This window comes from Antechinus flavipes, chromosome 4 (genome assembly GCF_016432865.1).
Source record: "Antechinus flavipes isolate AdamAnt ecotype Samford, QLD, Australia chromosome 4, AdamAnt_v2, whole genome shotgun sequence".
Taxonomy (NCBI): domain Eukaryota; kingdom Metazoa; phylum Chordata; class Mammalia; order Dasyuromorphia; family Dasyuridae; genus Antechinus; species Antechinus flavipes.
In genome coordinates this window covers 96,037,559-96,059,165 of record NC_067401.1, presented here as the reverse complement: position 1 = coordinate 96,059,165, position 21,607 = coordinate 96,037,559, and the positions used below count along the sequence as shown (strand labels likewise).

General features: G+C 32.6%; 1 protein-coding gene across 12 annotated transcripts in view; it reads right to left on the bottom strand.

Moving 5' to 3' along the window:
- Positions 1-21,607, bottom strand: part of ARID4B (AT-rich interaction domain 4B) — a 183,492-nt gene that overhangs the window by 95,914 nt on the left and 65,971 nt on the right. For all 12 annotated transcript variants that reach the window (XM_051993562.1, XM_051993563.1, XM_051993564.1 and 9 more), the window contains exons 3-6: positions 8,778-8,888; positions 6,833-6,898; positions 2,173-2,263; positions 1,158-1,237 (exon numbers count right to left, since the gene is read on the bottom strand). In XM_051993562.1, coding sequence (XP_051849522.1) covers positions 1,158-1,237; positions 2,173-2,263; positions 6,833-6,898; positions 8,778-8,888 — 348 coding nt within the window. The remainder of the gene's footprint in view (positions 1-1,157; positions 1,238-2,172; positions 2,264-6,832; positions 6,899-8,777; positions 8,889-21,607) is intronic.

Here is a 21,607-nt window from a genome sequence, read left to right as displayed (position 1 = left end):
GAAAATTAGATTCAAAAGTTAAATACCTTGTCTAAGGACACACTAATATAATGTCTGAGTTAGAATTAGAACCCTGATATTTTTAAACTCAAAGTCCAAAAATCTTTACCCTATATTACTATTATTTACTCTTTTAGTCCTAACATATTATGAATTTTTTTACATATTTGATATAGATGTATGTATATACAAATATATATATTTACATTACACATTTCTACCTATAGAAATAAACATACATACACACACACACACACATATACACATGTGAAGCTAGAAAAGCTATTAAATTGCATTTCACATACACATACACACACAAAATCAAAGTTGGGTCATATTAGCTCTGGGGAAAAAAACCTGGGAATTCGTTAACTAGTGGTTTAACATAGCCATGCTTTTCTGAACAGAAAATGCAACTTGTTTCCAAATACTGCCTTTGAACTCTATAACTATTATTCTTATTATAATCAGAACCCAGGCTAACTATTCTTCTTCAAAACCTGCTCACAGTCACAATAAAATATCAAAATATTAACATTAGAACTTTAACACATCTAAAACTACTTCTATTCTATCAATTTTTTTGCTGAGGCAATTGGGGTTAAGTGATTTGCTTAGGTCACATAGCCAAGGAAATGTTAGGTGTCCTCCTGACTTCAGGGCTGTTGCTCTATCCACTACACCAACTAGGTTCCCTCATCTATCAATTTAAAAAGATATCTCAGATTATGAATGTAAAAGGCAAGTTCTTATAGAGGTTGCAGCAATGTCCTAATTGTTCTCCCTACCTCAACTCTTTCCATTCCATTACACTTTCCATCTACCCCATTCTAATCCATCTTCCAAAATAATATACAAAATAACAGATAGTAGTACAACATAATAACAGCTCAAAAAAAGAGGAATCATAATATCTAATACTGACAAGGAACTGTATTTATAGATTTTTTTTAACTTACAAAAAGGAATTAAAGGAGACAAAGGAAACATACTTTCTGCCTCAAATTATGCTTTACAGATTATTCTTTGATGCTATTTATGAATTTTTTTTCTTATTCAAGTAAAGAATTTGGTTGCTCAAGCAGAGAAAACAAAAAATTCAGTTTCAAGAATATTAGAGATTTAAAACATTTTCATCTGTTAAAACAATTACTTACTTCACTTTCAGCAAAATGTCTTTCTCCTTTCAGACATAATGAAGATCTTCGAAGTGTCTTCTCATCTCCATCATCAAAAACTGTAAAAAGAAAATAGGAAGTAGAAGTCATCATAAGGATCCTACAGCAAAAACAATGACACAAAACCTTCATATTTCAGTCAAACTTGACGGGCTGTTTAAGTTCAAAGAATATCAGAATTCTGAAAAGGTGCTTTCCTTGTAAACCCGATACACACATTAAAAAAATCAGTAACAAATACCAAGAATCAACACATTTTCCATTTGTAGAAAGAGACTATGGCTAAAATTTTGTGTTGCAGTGATTAGGAAATGTTGCTTACTATATGAATTCATTTTAGAGAAAATAACATTTAAAAAATTGGGTCACTAAATCTCTGTGAAAGCAGAAACTACTTAACATGCTGAAAAAAGTTATCACAATTCAGATAGATAATATACGCATTACAAGTAAGCAGGGTTTGAAATAGAGGCTAAGTACTATTCTCAATAACATTCTAAACACTGCTAGATTGGAAATCCAATTCTCATCATCTTCTCTCTGACTGAACAACCTCAAGTGTGGTCTATTAAAGTATCCTGTTCAACATTTCTAATCAAAAAAATTATTTTCCCAATGTTGACCCCTCCCTACAGCTCTAGTAGAACTCCATCTCCATCATACTGAACAACTTTTAAGAAGAAATGCTATAATTTTTGGCCTAAATTTTATTTAAATTTTTGAATTTCAATTAATATTATTAGTGCATAATTATTTTTCTTATATTTATTCTTCCCTAGGTTAGGTATTAAAAACTATATTTGTCTTATAAAAATTGGTAGAATTTTTTTATTTCTCAATTTTTGAGAATAATTTGTATATTACATAGCAATAAATATTTCTATAAAAACTGAATTCTCCAATAAGTTGTTAGTCTTTTTTATTTTATTAATTCTTTAGTATTTAGTTCAACTAAGCTAGAAATTTTTTAAAAAGAAGAATTACTTCCTCTTACCTACTGTATACCAACTTGCATCTGTTAATTTATTGATAACTGCTTCTTGATAGGCACCATCTGGATTCTTTACTTCTACAATTGCTCCAACCTAAAGCATAAAAAGAAAAACTTTTTTTTAAAGTTTAATAATGGATAAATGGTTATTTTAATATTTTACTTTACATGACAATTTCTACTTGATTGTCAAGATAAAAAAACCTTAAGATGTTAATTTTATTTGATATAGTTGCCTGTATCAATAGAATAATAGATGATAAGAAGAATCTATTTCAGGAATTAGAGTCTTGGCTAACACAGGAATTAATGCATTCTTTTTTTTTTTCCTTTTGTTTTGCTGAGGCAACTGGGGTTAAATGACTTGCCCAGGGTCACACAGTTAAGAAGTGTTAAGGGTCTGAGGTCAAATTTGAACTCAGGTTCTCCTGACTTCCCGGCTAGTGCTCTATCCACTGTGCCATTTAGCTGTCCCTAACACAGGAATTATAATGACTGATTGTTGGAGTTCAAATGTTGGAGTTCTTGTTTTTCTCACATCCGGTTTAGCTTAGAGCCCTCCGAATGTCTCCAAATCCAAGGGTTTTGTCCTTTAGCCTCCAACCAGCACAGTCTAAGCTCTGCAAACTTCAAGCTTTCAAAAAGCAGATAATATAAACAATGATGGGGGTGAGGGGAATGAAAAAATATCAAATTCAGGCAATAGTATGAATTTCATTATCAACTAATCAAACTGAAAATATGTATTTTTAAAAGCATGAGTATGTAATTATTTCTTTTGAAATCTGAAGGTTTTTAAAAATTCCTCTTTCTTATTTTTTTTTATTTTGGGGGCTCATTTTCCCAAATAGAATTAAAAGCCATTTTCTCCACAACTGATATAAATATTAATTGGAGAATCTGAGTCAGTAAGCAATTTCACTCCCTACCCCATACACACATCCTTTCCAAATTTTCTTAAAGAATCATGGCTGTATCTGTATCCAGAAAGAGGACTATGGGGACTGAATGTGGATCACAAACATAGTATTTTCACCTTTGTTGTTGTTGCTTACTTGCTATTTTTTTCTTATTTTTCAACTTACTCTGCATGGATTTGGAGACATTCGGAGGGCTCTAAGCTAAACCGGCTTAGAAAATAAATAGCTTTGAAAATAAATAGCTTAAATAGATACAAAGAGAAATTCCATTCAAAATAACTGTTGATAGCATAAAATATTTGGGAATCTACCTACCAAAGGAAAGTCAGGAATTATATGAGCAAAATTACAAAAAAGTTTTCACACAAATAAAGTCAGACTTAAATAACTGGAAAAATATTAAGTGCTCTTGGATAGGCCGAGCAAATATAATAAAGATGACAATACTCCCTAAACTAATCTATTTATTTAGTGCTATACCAATCAGACTTCCAAGAAAATATTTTAATGATTTAGAAAAAATAACAACAAAATTCATATGGAACAATAAAAAGTCGAGAATATCAAGGGAATTAATGAAAAAAAAATCAAATGAAGGTAGTCTAGCTGTACCTGATCTAAAATTATATTATAAAGCAGCAGTCACCAAAACCATTTGGTATTGGCTTAGAAATAGATTAGTTGATCAGTGGAAAAGGTTAGGTTCACAAGACAGAATAGTCAACTATAGCAATCTAGTGTTTGACAAACCCAAAGATTCTAAATTTTGGGATAAGATTTCATTATTTGAAAGTAAATAGCTTAGAAAAAAAAGCTTAGAAAATTAATAGCTTTGAAAATAAAAAGCTATTAAAAAAATTTTTTTAAAGGAAAAAAAGACTCACGTAATTTCAACAGGTATGTGTTGAAACCTAGACACATGAATTACTTTCAATCGAAGATTCAATCAAGTTTAAGATACTTCATTGATGAATACTTAAAACTTCTTCAAGCAGACAACGAATACAATGTATAACCATATTTATATCATTTCTGAAAGTGAACAGCACTTTCATGCTGATCAGGCTTACTCTGCTTAAAATTCTATGGAACTATTGAGGGGGGGAAATCAGATGAACCAAAATAAATTTAAATAATATGACTAAAGTTTTAAAATAGCATCATTATAAAGTGCTATTTATTAATTTGTTTACTTTCAACTCAAATGAACTGGGTATGATTTAAGTTAACATTAATCTGTAATTTCTGGAAGTGTACACAATTATAAATAAATTCTTTGGTAGAACTAAAATTTTTAGTAGCATTTTAACCAAAAATCACCAACTGCCATCACTGAGCTGAAAGGAAATGAATATTTCAATAAGTCTAATCTATCAGTAAAACAGTTGCAACAATAATTTTTAAGTTTGCTGTTCTTGTCTTGATCAAAAAATCAATAGTTTGACCTCTGATCACTTCAAGGAAATCTTTAAAAATAAATCAAGAGCATACTTTATAATGAAATAAGAAAACTCAAATCACAAATAGAATAGAAGAAGCAACTGTCCAGGCAAAAGGGAACCTGAATAGATAATTTTCTTCTCCCATTTGCCCCATTCACATCCCACCTCTCAGTTATTTAGAGTTGACCTTGAAAATCTGTAGTGCATCATTATGCCCAACTTGGAAAATAATAAGTGAATTAGAGAATTAAAGAAGAAGAATGTTGGTATACTTAACACAAAATGCTGTTGTTTGTTCTTGCATGGTATGTGTGTACATAAGTATGGGGAAACAAGATTAGTATGAGATGACTGATGAAAACCAAAAATATCTATGTTTGCAAATTTACTAAGGACCTACTATGTGCAAAGAACTCTATGATGGTGATCATTTTTTTTTTTAAATCCTAGTTCCAGAATTTTTCCTTAAAAGCAGAATGTGCTTTAGCATTAGGTACAATTGAAAAATACAAATTCCAAGCATTAAATTGCTCTTCAAACTGTTTGTGCACTGACATACATTTTTCTAAATCAAGATTTCAATTAAGGATTTTATCTGAAATTAGAAATAATGATACACTGACAGATGAAATTCATGTTGATAATAACACATTTTTAGAGATTTTGAGGGGATGAATTTTCAAGATGTAGTCAAGAGGTAATTCTCCACCTCATATACACCTTGAAACAAAATAGATTATGGACATTACTATTACCAAAGATTACTGAGGAAAATATCAGCAATTAGTAATCAACATGTTTTATTTATAATCTCTAAAAAAATCTTTATGGGGATGGTCTATGTAGATGTGAAGAATTCCCTCAATAATTACATATGCTCTACTTACATAGTGCTCCACAAGCACCATCTCAACTGACTCTAGCAATGACTATGAGATAACAGCACAGGTATCATTCAGATGAAAAAGATATTACTTGTCTTGTCTATGGACCTATTTAATAAGAGAAACCCCAAATATCTCTTTGCTTCAACTATACTTTTTCTACTGTATCATGGGAAGGAAACACTTTCACAGATTATTTTTTACAGCACACCACATTTTCATATTCCATATTACTGAGATACTTTGTAAAATGTAAGATTATACTATTACTTGTTGATTACAATAAACCTTTTTGACTTATAGCAAAATGTAGCAATAAGATGCTTCCATACATTAAATTCATAAAATTTTCTACATCAAATATGATCTCTCCTCTGTGATTGAGTATAAACCACACAGCACAAATCAGGGAGAAAAATGTTCACCAAAAGGGTATAACCATGTCAAGTAGGTGAATGTAAACACATGCATATGTTTGTAATATATTTAGATTTGGCAACTAATTAACAATTACAGTGGGAGGTTCAGTTACTTGCCCAATAGCTAACATGTGTCTGAAGCAGCATCTGAATTTGTGGCTTCCTGACTTCAAGGCCTGTCCTTTATCTGCAATGCCACAATGTCATCTGCAAACAGGAATATCCAGAGAATTTCAACACTGATTCTTTGTGCAGCCATAAGAAATTGGATGGATAACAAATCCTCTGTTCTGTTTGAATTTTGCATGTACGTACATTCACCTACTTGACAGATACTGTGCACATGGACAATAAAATGGCTCAGATTTGAGCGGCAGAATTCAGAGATCTAGTCTATCTAAGAAATGTTACCGAGCTTTCCAATGATGCAAAGATAATTTAAAAGCCCATCTCTATTTTTTCCCCTAAAACATCAATAATGTTTTGGTCACAAGGTGGCCATGTATTTTATATTTTTGAGCTTAGAAAAATCAACGCCACAACCTCCCCCCCAAAAGCAAGTAAATACAATAGGCTGCAGTATATCACAAACAATAACAGACATGCAAAAAGCAACATAAATGTCATTATATGTCCAGAATATGTGATGAACAGAAGTGCTTATTTTGTAATATTCCAAATAATTTTAAAAAGAGAAACATTAATCAGTTCAATTATTTTATTTTTCTACATATATAAGATGAGCATGCATTTTATTCCATACTATTTGTATTAACATTAATTCTTATACATGTAGTATGATTATATATTTCTGGTTTTATACTATTTAATATTCAGTATATGCACTTATTAATTTCCTTAATCTCTTAGTAAACATTACAGACTCTAAGCAGACAAACATTCAAAGCACATATAGAGACTGAATTGAGAACACACTTTAAGGAATCTGACATTTCCCAATCAAGATTCTTTGATTAGATACCAAATAAGTGAATTACCTTTAGTGGACCCTTTATGTGGTCATCTTGTACTTCCATTGTTGAAGAATCATGCCTAAACGTTACCTAGAGATTACAAATTTAATTAGTCATCAATTATAAATAAATTCTAGATCATCAAGCTCAGTTAAAAAAAATTATTCGTTTTTATTTGTTTTTTTTTTGTTTTTTAGTTATACATATAATTATGTATGGATGTATGTATGTGTGTCTGTAATTATCTTTCAGAAGACTGTATTGATCAACTTTAATACATTTTATTTAACCAAAGGTTTGGAGGGTTTTATTTTGGAATCCATAATTGGTTAACAAACAAAATTAGCTACTATAATACATTACTTCAGAGTGAAAAATTAACTTACATAATGAATCCAGTTTATAATTAAAATTAATGCCAGGTTTGTTTTTTTTTTTTTAACATAAGTACTTAAAAAAAAATTTAAGAAATCAAGCCATTCTCCAATTGATAAATGGTCAAAGGATATGAACAGACAATTCTCAGACAAAGAAATTGAAACTATTTATAGACATATGAAAATATGCTCCAAATCACTATTAATCAGAGAAATGCAAATTAAGACAACTCTGAGATACCACTACACACCTGTCAGATTGGCTAGAATGACAGGGAAAGATAATGCGGAATGTTGGAGGGGATGTGGAAAAACAGGGACACCGATACATCGTTGTTGGAACTGTGAACACATCCAGCCATTCTGGAGAGCAATTTGGAACCATGCTCAAAAAGTTATCTAACTGTGCATACCCTTTGATCCAGTGGTGTTTCTACTGGGCTTATACCCCAAAGAGATACTAAAGAAGGGAAAGGGTCCTGTATGTGCCAAAATGTTTGTGGCAGCCCTGTTTGTAGTGGCTAGAAGCTGGAAAATGAATGGATGCCCATCAATTGGAGAATGGTTGAGTAAATTGTGGTATATGAATGTTATGGAATATTATCGTTCTGTAAGAAATGACCAGCAGGATGAATACAGAGAGGCTTGGAGAGACTTACATGAACTGATGCTAAATGAAATGAGCAGAACCAGGAGATCATTATATACCTCAACAATGATACTGTTTGAGGATGTATTCTGATGGAAGTGGATCTCTTCGATAAAGAGAGCTAATTCAGTTCCAATTGATCAAGGATGGACAGAAACAGCTACACTCAAAGAAAGAACACTGGGAAATAAATATAAACTGCTTGCATTTCTGTTTTTCTTCTCGGGTTATTTATACCTTCTGAATCCAATTCTCCCTGTGCAACAAGAGAACTGTTCGGTTCTGCACACATATATTGTATCTAGGATGTACTCTAACCTATTTAACATATAAAGGATTGCTTGCCACCTGGGGGAGGGGGTAGAAGGAGGTAGGGGAAAAATCGGAACAGAAGTGAGTGCAAGGGATAATGCTGTAAAAAATTACCCTGGAATGAGTTCTGTCAATTAAAAGTTTAAAAAAAATTTTTTTTTAATTTATACAATTATAGAATTCTTGTGCCATATCCCCAACAAATGATCAGCCTAGCATTTAAAGATCTGAAAACCTTCAGAGATGGGGAAGAAGTTCAACAGGAAAGGTTAGTAAAAAAACTAAATCTAATCCTACTGGATTTTCTCTACCAGTAAAATGAGCAGATTTATACTACATGATCTTCCTCTTCTAGTTTTAAAATTCATAATTCTAAATATAAGCACCAAAGCTGAATGGAAAATGGCATTGCTACATTAGATAATTGTAACAATTACTTAACTGTATTCCAATTATACACTGAATTGCTATTAATGATGTTTTATTATGCTTTCTTACAGTGATTACTCTTAAGAGATATGAGATTATATTCAATAGGAAAAAAGCTCTCAAAGTCCACAAAAGTTAGAATTAAATAGTATTCTGGATGCCCAAATTCACAGTATATACATAGCTAAGAAAATCACAATACCTTGACTTTGACAAGTCTCTTTGTGGTTTTGATCTTGGCTTCACAGAAGGCTCCTCTGTATTTAGCACTCACATCAGTTCCCACTGTCAAATAAGGAGGCTCGTCAATGGCCTGAAAAAACAAAGCATAATAAATTTCTCCAATTCTTTCCTACCAATCATTTCCCAAACTAGTAAATGTAACTGCTATTACTAAAAGAGAAAACACAAAATAGCTTTATAAATTCACTATCAAGAAAAATATCTAATAAAATGGCATAGTTTGTTTGAAAAACAAAGTTCTTTCCACAAAACTTAATATAAAATGAGCTAAATTGTGACATCATATTTATTTTATAAAAACCAGTTATTAGACAAAATAAAGCAATAGAGATATTAAATTCTACAGGATCAAGGGATACATTCAGGCAATTTTCAAAGAAAAATACAAGCTATCAACAATACATTAAAAAAAAAGCTAAAACTAATAATCAGAGAAAATAAAATTAAAGTAATTTTGAGGTTTCACCTCCTACCAATCAAACCAACAAATATAATAGAAGAAAATGGCAAAAGTTGGAGATCAACTTGATGATGCAGTAGATAGGATACTGTGTCTAGCATTGCAAAGATCTACATTCAAATTAAACTTCAGAGGCTTCTAAGTGTAATTTTCAATTCACTTTATCTCTGCCTGCCTCAATTTCTTTAACTTAAAATGTATGTAACGAAGAGCACCTCACTGGTCCCTGCAAGAATCATATGAGAGGAGCAGCTAGGATGAACAGTGGACAGATAGATCCTGATCTAAGTCATTTAACCCCAATTGCCTCAGCAAAAAAAAAAAAAAAAAAAAAAAATCAAATGAGATATTTGTAAAACCTCAGTACAGTTAATACAACATAAATGCTTATTCCTTCTCCATTTCTCCACAGTCCTACTTTCAACCACTATGCACTATTGGTGAAGCTATGAATTGGTCAACCAAATCATTCTGGAAAGCAATTTTGAACTATATCCATATAAAGGTACCAAGCTATGCATACCCTTTAACTCAACTATACCAAAGCTTCCTACATTGTGGATTTAAGTATGGACTCATGTGATTGAATATGCGGGGATCACAAAATTATGGTTTATCATCAATAAATGTTTCATTTATATACCTATATACCTAAATATCATGTAAAAATTTCTTGGGTGAAAAAGGGATCAGAAGTGGAAAAAGTTTAAGAAATATACAACTGGACTACACAACTACTACACCTATGTTCACAAAGAATTCATAGAAAGAAGAAAAAGATCTATAGGTACAACAACATATATAGCAGTTCTTTGGAAGTTAGTCAAAAATTAGAAACTAAGAGGTGTCCTCCAATTGAGGAATTGGATTCAATAGCTTTAAGAGGTATCAAAATCTTTGCAATCTTTTTTTCTACTACATCTATAAATTTTTTTAAACTTCTCTAATAATCTGTTAAAGGGAATAAAGTTCGCGTGAGTTAATGCCATTGGGACCCAAGAGTTAACTAAAATAATCCACTGTACTCCACCACTAATGATAGTATAGCTGTGTTTGAATGAAATAGAGTATAATGACATTACAAAACAGCATTGAGAGGAGTCCTGTTATCCATATTATTCCTCACTTCCATTAGCAGAAAAGGATCTATTAGCTAACAGACAATCAGGCCTGCCAAATATGACAGAAACCATCTCAGGGGAAGTCCTGAATTTATTTGTTTAAAAAAAAAAAAGAAGAAGAAAATTTCTTAAAAGAAATCATTTCTCCTAGCTGTGTGACCCTGGGCAAGTCACTTCACCCCAATTGCCTCAGGGGGAAAAATGTTTCTCCTCTGTCACTAACAGGGAATTAAAGAATATTATTACTTAAAAGAAGAAAATAACTTCAGTACTTTTCTAAATTTTTGGAAATACCTTGAAATTCAACAAATTTTGTCTTTTTCTGTATTAATGAATGGATGCCAATAAAAATATAAGGGCAAATGTACTTGTTTTAGTGAACTATAGGCACAATATTTGTGAGAAAGGATACCTTGCAGGAGAAAAAAAAAGATGTCAAGGTTAATCATGCAATATACGTAATGCTAATGAAGTGGGCTACAATTTCATAATGATAAAAATGAATTCAGCACTCTAAACCAAACAATAAGTATATTACATCATCACAACACAACTCATCTAACACAATTTTGTGATATCGATAATACAAGTATTATTATCTCCATTTGAGAAATAAAGGAACTGAAATTTTAAAAGGATAATCTATTGAAATAGCTAATGGCACAATTAAGCCCAAAAATCAAATTCTTTTCACTTCCTCTAGGCTAATTTTTGTTTATATCCCTTTCTAGTTCTGCTTTTAACTTTCAGAACTTGCCACCAAACCTCAACTGCCATTTCTCTGTGGAACTCCCTACGATTTTCTCAACCTAACATCCCTTTGGCAATGAGGCTTCATTTTCCTCCAGGATCTCTTTCTGACTTAAAAAATTTTGACACCAACGGTACAGTATGGATAACTCTGCATCCTCACCCTCTTTGCTTCTTTTTTTTAATGTTCTCTTCCGTTAGAATATAAGCACCCCTGGAGAAGGAAAAATATTTTTTTTTCCCTTTGCTTCTAGAGCTTAGCACAGTGTCTTGTCTCATCACTGCTGTTCAACATGTTCAATCAAAGGTTATAGTAATTTGAAGATTTTTTTCTCCCAAGAATCTATTATTGTTTAAATAAAATTATAACAACATAAAAGTTTTACAACACTATCAAATATAAGAAAAAAACAAATTTCTCTCTTTAGTGAATTAAAATCTGGCCTCAGATATTTACTAGTGCTTGTCCCTGGCTTTAACTTGTCAGTCTTAGTTTTCTCAATAAAATAGGGATAATAATAGCACCTACCACCCAAGATTGTTGTAAGGATCTAATTAGATAATATTTGTAAAGTGCTTTGCAAAAACCTTAAAGCATTATATAAATGATGGTTTTTATTATTTCTTATTAGACAAAACTTAAGCCATTTACACGCATATGTCTGTTATGTACATATACAGAAGAATCATAAAAAGTTTGTTAAAAGTATTTATAATTTGATACTAAAAGGGAAAACATAGGTTTAGATATAGTCTCAAAAAGGGCTAAAGTTTATAAATAACCTCTCTAATATTATCTGTAGTACTACCTTTCATGTTTCACGTAATGATAATGTTCATGGATAAACATTTGAGTTTATTATTTAACTTGATATTAAAAATATGACTACTAAAACCATACATTTAAATAAAATTAGAATTATAAAATTAAAAAAAACTTTCAGAGAATAAATTTTATATTTAAACCAAGAATCAAACAGGCAACATTATACTTACATGGGCATGCCCAACCTAAAGAAATTATTATAAAAATATCAAATTTTCCTAACTTGTACCATCTATTCTTTTTATCTGTTGTTCAAAGATCAAGAGATGAGTCCAAAGAGGCTTCACAGGTCAGCTAGTTCAACCTATATCCTTCCACAATTCATTTTACAAGTGATTATGTAGCCTTTGCCTATAGTCTTTCAAAGAGAATGAACCACAATTTAGTTTGGCTATTAAATTCCTCTTTATTACAGCTTAAATTGTTTGGAAAATTTCCTGTCTTTTTTGCAGCTTCCAAACACTGTTCCAGAACTGTCCACTAGGGACAAGAACTACTCATCTCTCTTTCACTGGATAGCTCTACAAATATTCATTTTCTAGAATCCCTACAACAAAACTAATCAAACAAACTCAAAACTAGATTTACCAAACCAACCAAACCCACCTGCTCCCTTACCTTCCTTTTCCTCATCTACATTTCAACTGAAAAAACATATCCACAAACCAAAAGTCCCACCAAATCCCATTAGAAGTTAAACATTTTTACAATAAATTTATAAAAGCAAGCTTAAAAATATTTATTGCACAAAACATATAAGACACTGCTTTAAAAAAATCAATTTATTAGCAGACGGTGGTGAAAATGAGTTCACTCTGCTATCTCCTTTTAATCTCTTATAATTATCTGTTTCATTATTTCACTCTATATTTTGAGGCTTGACAATCTCATCCACAGACTCAATTCATTTTTTCCTCTATAAATGAGCCTTTAGATATAGAAAGAATTCTATGTTCTCTGGTTGAGTGAGGACTCTGCTTATGCAATATCATTATATTCAATAAACACCTACTGAACACCTCCCACTGTCCAAGGAACTAGTGGTCAGACAATAAGTGGAGATACAAAAATGGGTGAAAACATACCTATATATCTCTAGAGAGCTTACAAATTTGTAATAAGGATAATATAACATATGCAAAAAATGATAACTAGAGTATGATAAGTAGATCAAATAAGGTGCTTTGAGAAGTCTATCAGTTAGTTATGCTACTATCTCTATCTCCTCTACCTTCCCTGAAAAATTTATCCACAAAATTTTTATTACAATCAATACTTCCAATTTCTCATTTCATTTGCACTTAATTTCTAAGGGTTTCTAAACTAATTTCTAGACTCTTCAGTCTATTCCCACTCCCAATGATCCTGCTAAAACTGCTCTCACAAACGTCAGAAATAACATATTACACTGGATCTCTTGCTTTCCCACCAATATTTCTATGTCTCTGACTACTCATTTTCTTCTGTTGACTTTAAGGTTATCCGTGGTACTATCCTTAGGTTTTCCACTTCTTTCATCTTATTTGACAATTTCATACTCAATTTATCTCCTCTATGAATATTTCGAAATTTGCATCTGCAGTTCTGACATGTGTTCCAAGTTTCATCTGCCTAGAGAATATTTCCAGTTGCAAACGTCATCATGCCTTAAGTTAAACATTATTTTCCCCTAAAACTTACTCTGTAACTTCATTATTTTTTTTACTATTTTTGTTAATGAAAACACCATTTACTCAATTTCAAAACCTTGGAATTATTACTGACTCACTCTGCTTTACATGTACTCATTTTCTATACAACTGGATTAGTAAGAAGTTATTAAGTGCCTGCTATATACTTGAGGCTGTGCCTAACTATGCACTGGGGATAAAAGGAAAGGCAATAGATAGTCCCTACCCTTGTGGAGCTGAAAATGTAATGGTGGAGACAACATGCAAACAACTATACAAACAAGCAATACAAGATAAACAGTTAATAATCAAGAGGGAAGATAATAGAAGAGGGGTGGATAAGACTTCTTACAAAAAGTGGGCTTTAGATGAGACTTGAAAGCAACAAAGAAATCCAGGAGGCAGAGGTGAGAAGGGAAAGCATTCTACACATGGAAAACAGTTACTGAAAATGTTCAGAGTAAAGAAAGAGTATCTTGTGTGACGAACAGGAAAGAAGCCAATGTAGCTGGATCCACTGAATACTTGAAGGTATAAGAAAGTTAAGGAGAAGAAAAGTTTATGAAGAACTGTGTCAAATGAATGCATTGGAGTTTACTGAGTAGCAAAGGTGAAATAAGTGGATCTGCTCTTTAGGAAAAACAATTCAGTGGGTAATTGATGGATGTTCTTATATGAGAAGAGACTTATAGAAGAAAACTGCAATAGTCCAGGAATAAAATCATAGCTTGCTCTAGAGTAGTGGCAGTATAAGAAGAGAGAAAGGTGCATTCAAAGGTGAAATGGATAGCCATTAGCTATCCATTTCGGGAAAAGGAGACTGGATTTAGGGAAAAGAAAAAAAGATGTGAGAGACAGAGAGGAATCAAGGAAGATATCTAAATATCTAGCCAGAAGAACTAGAAGCATGGTGCTATCCTTGACAGTCATAGGAAAAGTGAAAGATTTTGGGGAAAAGATTATGAATACTGTTTTGGAAATATTCAATTTGAGATGTCTACTAGATATCCAGTCTGAAAAGGTAATTAGAAATGTCAAACTGGAGGTCAACAGAGGTACTAGAACTGAAAAAGTAGATTTGAGAATAATCAGCATAGAAATGGTAGTTAAATCCATGGGATCTAATGACATCACCAAATGAAACAGGGAGGAGAGGATTCAGGGGAAAGCTCTGGAAGGTATTTGAGCTTCACTGGCTTGACTTAGATGAAGATCCAGCAAAGGACACTGAAGTACAGTCAGATAGGTAGAACTCACGGAGAGTAGTGTGTCCTAAAAAAGCTAAAGAGAAGAAAGTATCAAGGAGAAAAGGTGATCAAAAGCATCAAAGACTATAGAGAAGGTAAGAATAATAGGGACTAAGAAAAGACCACTAGATGTGGCAATTAAGAAATCACAAGTAAATTTGGAAAGAGAAATTTTGTTTGAAGATGTCAAAAGCTAAACTGCATAAAGAAGAGAGTGAGAGGAGAAGTAGAAATACCCATTGCAGATGGTCTTCTCAAGGAAGAGAGCCACAAAAGCCTCAAGAGAGTTAGCAGAAACAGATCAAGTAAGAATTCTCTGAGAAATGGAGAGATATAAACTCCTAGTAAGCAGTAGGGAGTAGTAGCAGCCAATGGCAAGGAAGAGAATGAAGATAGGAGAATAAGGATGACAAAGGATGCTAAAGGAGATGGGATGGGATGGGATCATTTGTGTATGTAAAAGGTAATTTTGGCAATCCAAAGGACTACCTTTTCATATGGAACATAGTGAAGGAAGAATTGGTGGCAGCAAGCATTTGAGTGAGGAAATAAGGAGAAGGGGAAAAGATAGAATTCTCAAGAAAGTCTCAATTTTTGTCTAAAAAAATGAAGCAAGGTTCTTCCCTGAGAGGGTAGGACAGAGGAAGTTTGAAGGGAGATGAAAAGGTTTTGAAGAGCCACTGAGGTGAACATCAAAGTGAATTAACTGGGGAGGCTTTATAAAAGGATTACCCAGACGCAATAAGGACTAGTTGAGACTATATAATGTAAATGTGGTATGGATCCAGTCATAACAGTTGTGTGACTTTCTTCACCTTCCAACAGCATGTGTGAAGAAGCAAATGCAGCAGGTGGTAGAAATGACCCAAGGCTGAGACTTGGAAAGGCACAGATACTTCATTTAAAAACAGCTCCCAGAATAGCCATCTTGTTAACAATTTCCTGCCCTGCTGCACTTCTCTGGACTTCCAAGATGCTCCCAATAGCATCATCATTCTATAAAATCACAAATAAACCCTGAAATTCACATCCTGATAGTAATTTCCAAATGAGGTATTTTTATACATTCTAGTTGGGAGCGTTTCTCCTCTCACTACTTTTAATATTTTGGGATGTATTCATATGTGTACATATTGTTTCTCCCTATAAAATGTGAGGTCATTAAAGATAAGGCCTATTTAAGTCTTTCTATCTAGTGTCTCATTATGCCTTGTTATATGGTAAGCATTTACTAAATGTTTGATCAAATGATTTCCTATTTTTAGGGGACAAACTGATGAAATAGAAAACGCATTATACAAGACAGGAATCAGGTCTTTCTAATGTAATGTGACCTTAAGAAGCTTTAAAAAAAAAAAAAAAAAGATAAATTCTGTTTCTGAGGGTTCACAGGCTGACTGTGGGCATCAAAAAAGAGGCTGTGTGTAAAAGTGCATAACGCTTTGACTGTAATGAAGCAGAGTTCAGAAAGAAAAATAAATTACACTTCAGTTTCAAAAAAGAAGGGAAAATCTTTGTGTAAAGAATAGAAATTCCAATAGTCTTGTCATGGAAAGATCCATCTGTATCCAGAGAGAGAACTCTGGAGAATGAATATGGATCAAAGCACAATATTTTCATCTTTTTTTTTGTTGTTTCTTTGCTTGTTTTTTTTTTCTTTCATGTTTTGATCTGATTTTTCTTGCACAGCATGACAAATATGGAAATATGTTCATAAGAACTAAACATGTTTAACCTACATTGGATTGTTTGCTGTGGAAGGGGATGAGAGGGAAGAAGGGAGAAAAATTTGGAACAGAAGATATTGCAAAGGTGAATGTTGAAAACACAAAGCTATTTAAAAATTTTTAAAAACAGCCATTGATAATAATAATAATAGCTTTTAAGACAATATAAAAACTTCATTATTACAAGAGTTCCATTCACATGAAAATCAGAACAACTACACTAAATTAGGCATCATTTATACAAGTAGATACAACTTCTCTCCAATTTAAAGAAAATAGTATCAGAATCCCTCAAAATGGTCATCTGCTAACAAATTCCTTGGATGGAATTTTTTTTAAATATGATTATGACAATTTTACTGTGTCAGGATAAACATAAGTCCTTCTTAAAAGACTATCTTCTATGAGCAAAGATTTAAATCATTTTAGACGCTTTGTTTTTAAAAGAATGTAAAAGAAGATTCTAAAGTGACTCTCCTCTTCTAAAATGATAGTGGGGAAGACCTGAAAACTTGCTAAATCATCTAATCGAGTCATTTGCTGATTTAATTGGCATCAAGTGTTGCTGCCTGGACAAGCCAGATGGTAAGATATCTCATAATTATATGCTCCAATTAATTTCTTTTTTGTCACAGAAATCTTAAATGTGGCAGCATGAAAAAAAAAAACTCTTCCCATCAATCAATAATAACAATGCCAGATATTAATGCCTGATTAGTCTTAAAAAAAAAAAAGCAATGTAGTCAAAACAAAATAAATAAATAAAAACATGCGAGAGTTTCTAAAAAAAAAAAACAAAACAGAAAATTCAGTTAGAAAAGAAAATAACAAAGAAAATTTACATTAGGGAAGAGATAAATATTTAAGAAATTGTGAACATGGGCTATGTATTTATTAAATTGTTATGGAAAGAAAATCATTAATATGACTATATTAGAAGTCTATCATATTCAAATGTGGTAACAGCAATATTACAACTGTATGAAAATGCACAGTAGTTAAATTTCACATCTTTTCTTAAAATTTTGCTAAATAAAAAAATTTAAACCAAATAAATTTATATTAGTTTCACATCATTGTAGTTTAGTGAGAAGAAAACATGGAGGGTGAAGATTTGAGTTCTAGGACTAATTTTGCCATCAATTAGTGACCTTCTGTTTCAAATATCTCAACAATCAAACAAAATTACCATTTATCTTACTTCACAGGGTTGCAGTAAAGATACAATGATATGAAAAAGCCATCTTACTCTGTCCTGGAAATAGCAATTTCTAATGCAATTATACTGAGGCTCTCTGGAATTGTCCTAAGCTCATTCCCAATAAAAAATGTCATTCCAGCATAAACAACAGCAATGCCCCTCCCAGCAGCCTCAGCAGCAGCAGGTCAAACAATCCTGCCAGCCATCTCTCATCAAGGGCCAGGAGCCGTCCACTCCTAAAACAAAAGATCCCTGTGCTCCTCAAACCAAGAACCCATGCCCACCCAAGGGCACAGTGGTACCAGCTCAACTGAAGTGCCCATTTGCCCAACAGCCCAAACAGAAAAGAGCACTGGGATCCACATCTAGCTATGCCCTCTCTCCTTGGATACCATCCATGAAGAGAAGAGATTTCTCATCCTCCTATTTCCTTTTGACCCTCCCATTCCCTATACTAGAAGGCCAGTGGCTCCAACAAGTTACCTTATTTTAGTTTCAGATGGGACAATAAATATGCTTATTCCATGTTCTCTAAAACTAGGAGCCCTGAGTTGGGAGAGGAGAGCTGTCTCAGCTTGACTTTCCCTATCTTATACTTTCTCTTTCCTATTCACTGACACAACACAGGCTCAATCAAACAGCCTAGCTAGTGGAGAGTGCAATGATTTGATCAATCTCAAATTCCAGTGCCCTAATGAGAAAATGTAAAGTTTAATGTACAACTGCTCCCTAATCCAACCCACAGCATCCTCACTTTCTTGACCTTAACCCAATAAAGCTGATGTCACATTGAAAAAAAAAAAAGATACAATGATATGTAATAATCAAAGTCAATGTCATAAATTAAAGACCTAGAAAAGACCTTAAAGGTCACCGTGAAGAAGTCAAAGCCAAAGAGAAATTAAATAACTTGTCCAAGATAACATAGGTAGCAAGAACCAATCTTTTTTTCTTATCTTTTAATATCTTCACCAGTTCCCACTGGCTCAATATCATCTCTATATACATGACTTAACACAATCCATATACTCAACCTTAGTATCTCTCAGCTCTCCTCCTATATTCTCAGCTGTTGGCAATTTCTGACAGGTTATTTGGTAGGCATCTCAAATTTGGCATGTCCAAAAAAAGAATTAAATCACTCTCTCTTCAAACTCATTCCCTTTTCCTAATTTCCCTGTTTATCACTATTCTTCCACTAACTCATGTCTGTAAACTTGGGAGTTATTTTCAATTATGCATTCTATATGCTTCTCAAGTGCTTCAAAACATCTCCTAATTTCCCTGTTTATCACCATTCTTCCACTAACTCATGTCTGTAAACTTGGGAGTTATCTTCAATTATGCATTCTATATGCTTCTCAAGTGCTTCAAAATATCTAATATCACATTTGTTTGGGATTTTGTGTGTGTAAGTGTGTTTTGGTAAAAATATTTCATTAGAAACTAAGACAGTAATACATTGTGGGTGAAGTTGTTAACTGATTCAACCATTCTGGAGAACAATTTGAACTATCCCCAAAAGGCTATAAAACTATGCATACCACATATCCTTTGATCCAACAGTGTCTCTGTATCCCAAAGAGATCATAAAAAAGGGAAAAAGGACCTACATGTGCAAAAATGTTTGTAGTAGCCCTTTTTGTGGCAAGGAACTGGGGAATGGTTGAGTAAGTTATGGTATATGAAACTTATGGAATATTATTGTTCTATAAGAAACGATCAATAAGAGGCTTGGAGAGACTCACATGAACAGATTGCTAGGTGAAATGAGCAGAACCAAGAGAACCTTGTACATAGCAATAGCAAGATTATGTGACTTAGCTCTTCTCGGCAATGTGGTGATCTAAAACAAATCTAATAGACATGGGATGGAAAATGTTACCTATATCCAAAAGGAGAACTATGGAGACCAAATGTGGATTGAAACATACTATTTTCACCTTTTTTGCTTGTTTGTTTTGCTTTTTCTTTCCCATGGTTTCTTCTCTTTTGTTCTGATTTTTCTTTCATAACATAACAAATATGAAAATATGTTTAAAAGGACTATACATGTATATCCTATACCAGACTATCTACTATCTTGGAGAAGAAAAAAAAAATTTAGAACTCACAATCTTAAAAAATGAATGTTGAAAACTATCTATATATGTAACTGGAAAAATAAAATACTATTGAAAAAAAAATTTATTTCATCACAATAGTACCTGAGGAAATCCAAACTGCTACCATAACATTAATGGAAATGTGAAACTTTCTTCAAAGTCTAAAATAAATCATCAGAAATAACTGAAAAAATGACACATTTTTAAATTTGGCTCAAATTCCTATTATTGTTTAAGCAATATCAACGAATGTAAGTACCACATGAAAAACAAACCATTCAAATGTGATATATTTAAAACACAATGATATAAAAAATATTTAAGGAATATTCACTTCTCATAAAAGTCAATGTACAAAGTAAAGAACCTCTTGGAATGTTATTTCTGTAAGAAAATTAATAAAATTATGCAACATTAAATTCTTATACATGTGCTCTTTCTCTCTCTCTCTCTCTCTCTCTGTCTCTCACACACACACACACACACACACACACACACACACACACACACACACACACACACCTTGTATTTAGTCATCACCAAACTAGAGGTCCAGTGACTGTAGGTTAACAATAGTAATTGGCATTTATAAAATGTTTTAAGATCTGCAGAATGCTTTTCATTCATTACTTTACTTGAGCCTCACAAATGTCCTATGTGCATCCCAGCAATCAGTTCTAATTAATGAAAATCAAATCTGGAAGAAAATTTTTTTCTTTATTGATTCCTCAATTTTTTGAAGAGCGAAATCATCATTAGTAAATCAAGAAATTATTAGCTGATCTTATTTTTGCAAAATATTCACCAAGAGGTCCAGATATTTGAAGTACTTCATCACTACTGTACCTTACCTCTGTGCAACACTTTTGTTGTTGTCTTTCCTAAATTCATCTACTTCCTATTTTCTCTAGGTTGTTTACAGCATGATCCTATGACAAAATCATTCAGTTTTGTGCTTGTTTCTGATATACATAATATCATAAACATAAGCGATAGAAAGAATAGCCTTAGAGGCCATCTAGACCTGATGCACTCTCCACACCAAGCTTCCTCTCTGTAATTTCTAATTTACTTCACATGAACATAACATTTTTTTATTATAACTTTTTATTGACAGAACATATGCATGGGTAATTTTTTACAATATTATCCCTTGCACTCACTTCTCTTCCGACTTTTCCCTTCTCTCCCTTCACTCCCTCCCCTAGATGGCAGACAGTCTTATACATGTTAAGTATGTTATAGTATATCCTAGATACAATATGTGTGTGCAGAACTGTACAGTTCTCTTGTTGCACAAGAAGAATTGGATTCAGAAGGTAAAAATAACTTGGGAAGAAAAACAAAAATGCAAATAGTCCACTGTTGGAATCTTTACAAACTGCTAACTAATTAGAGTTGATCTAATCTTATAAGAAGATGTTTTGGGCAGAACCTGAAACAAGGTACTAAGTAGAACTAATTAATACAAGGCTTGTGTTCACATCTTTACTCATTGGAGTTCACAAGTATGCCAGCTTCACAAAGTAAACTTTCTAACTTCAAGGGAGTTCACACCTCCCTTAAAGCTCTTTGGGCCAGAGAGCACTATGGGAGAAAACCCATAATCCCATTCTCTCAGAAGATTCACATATAAGTAGAGAGAGCTATTCCAGAATACATTTTCCACTTGGCTGGCTGGT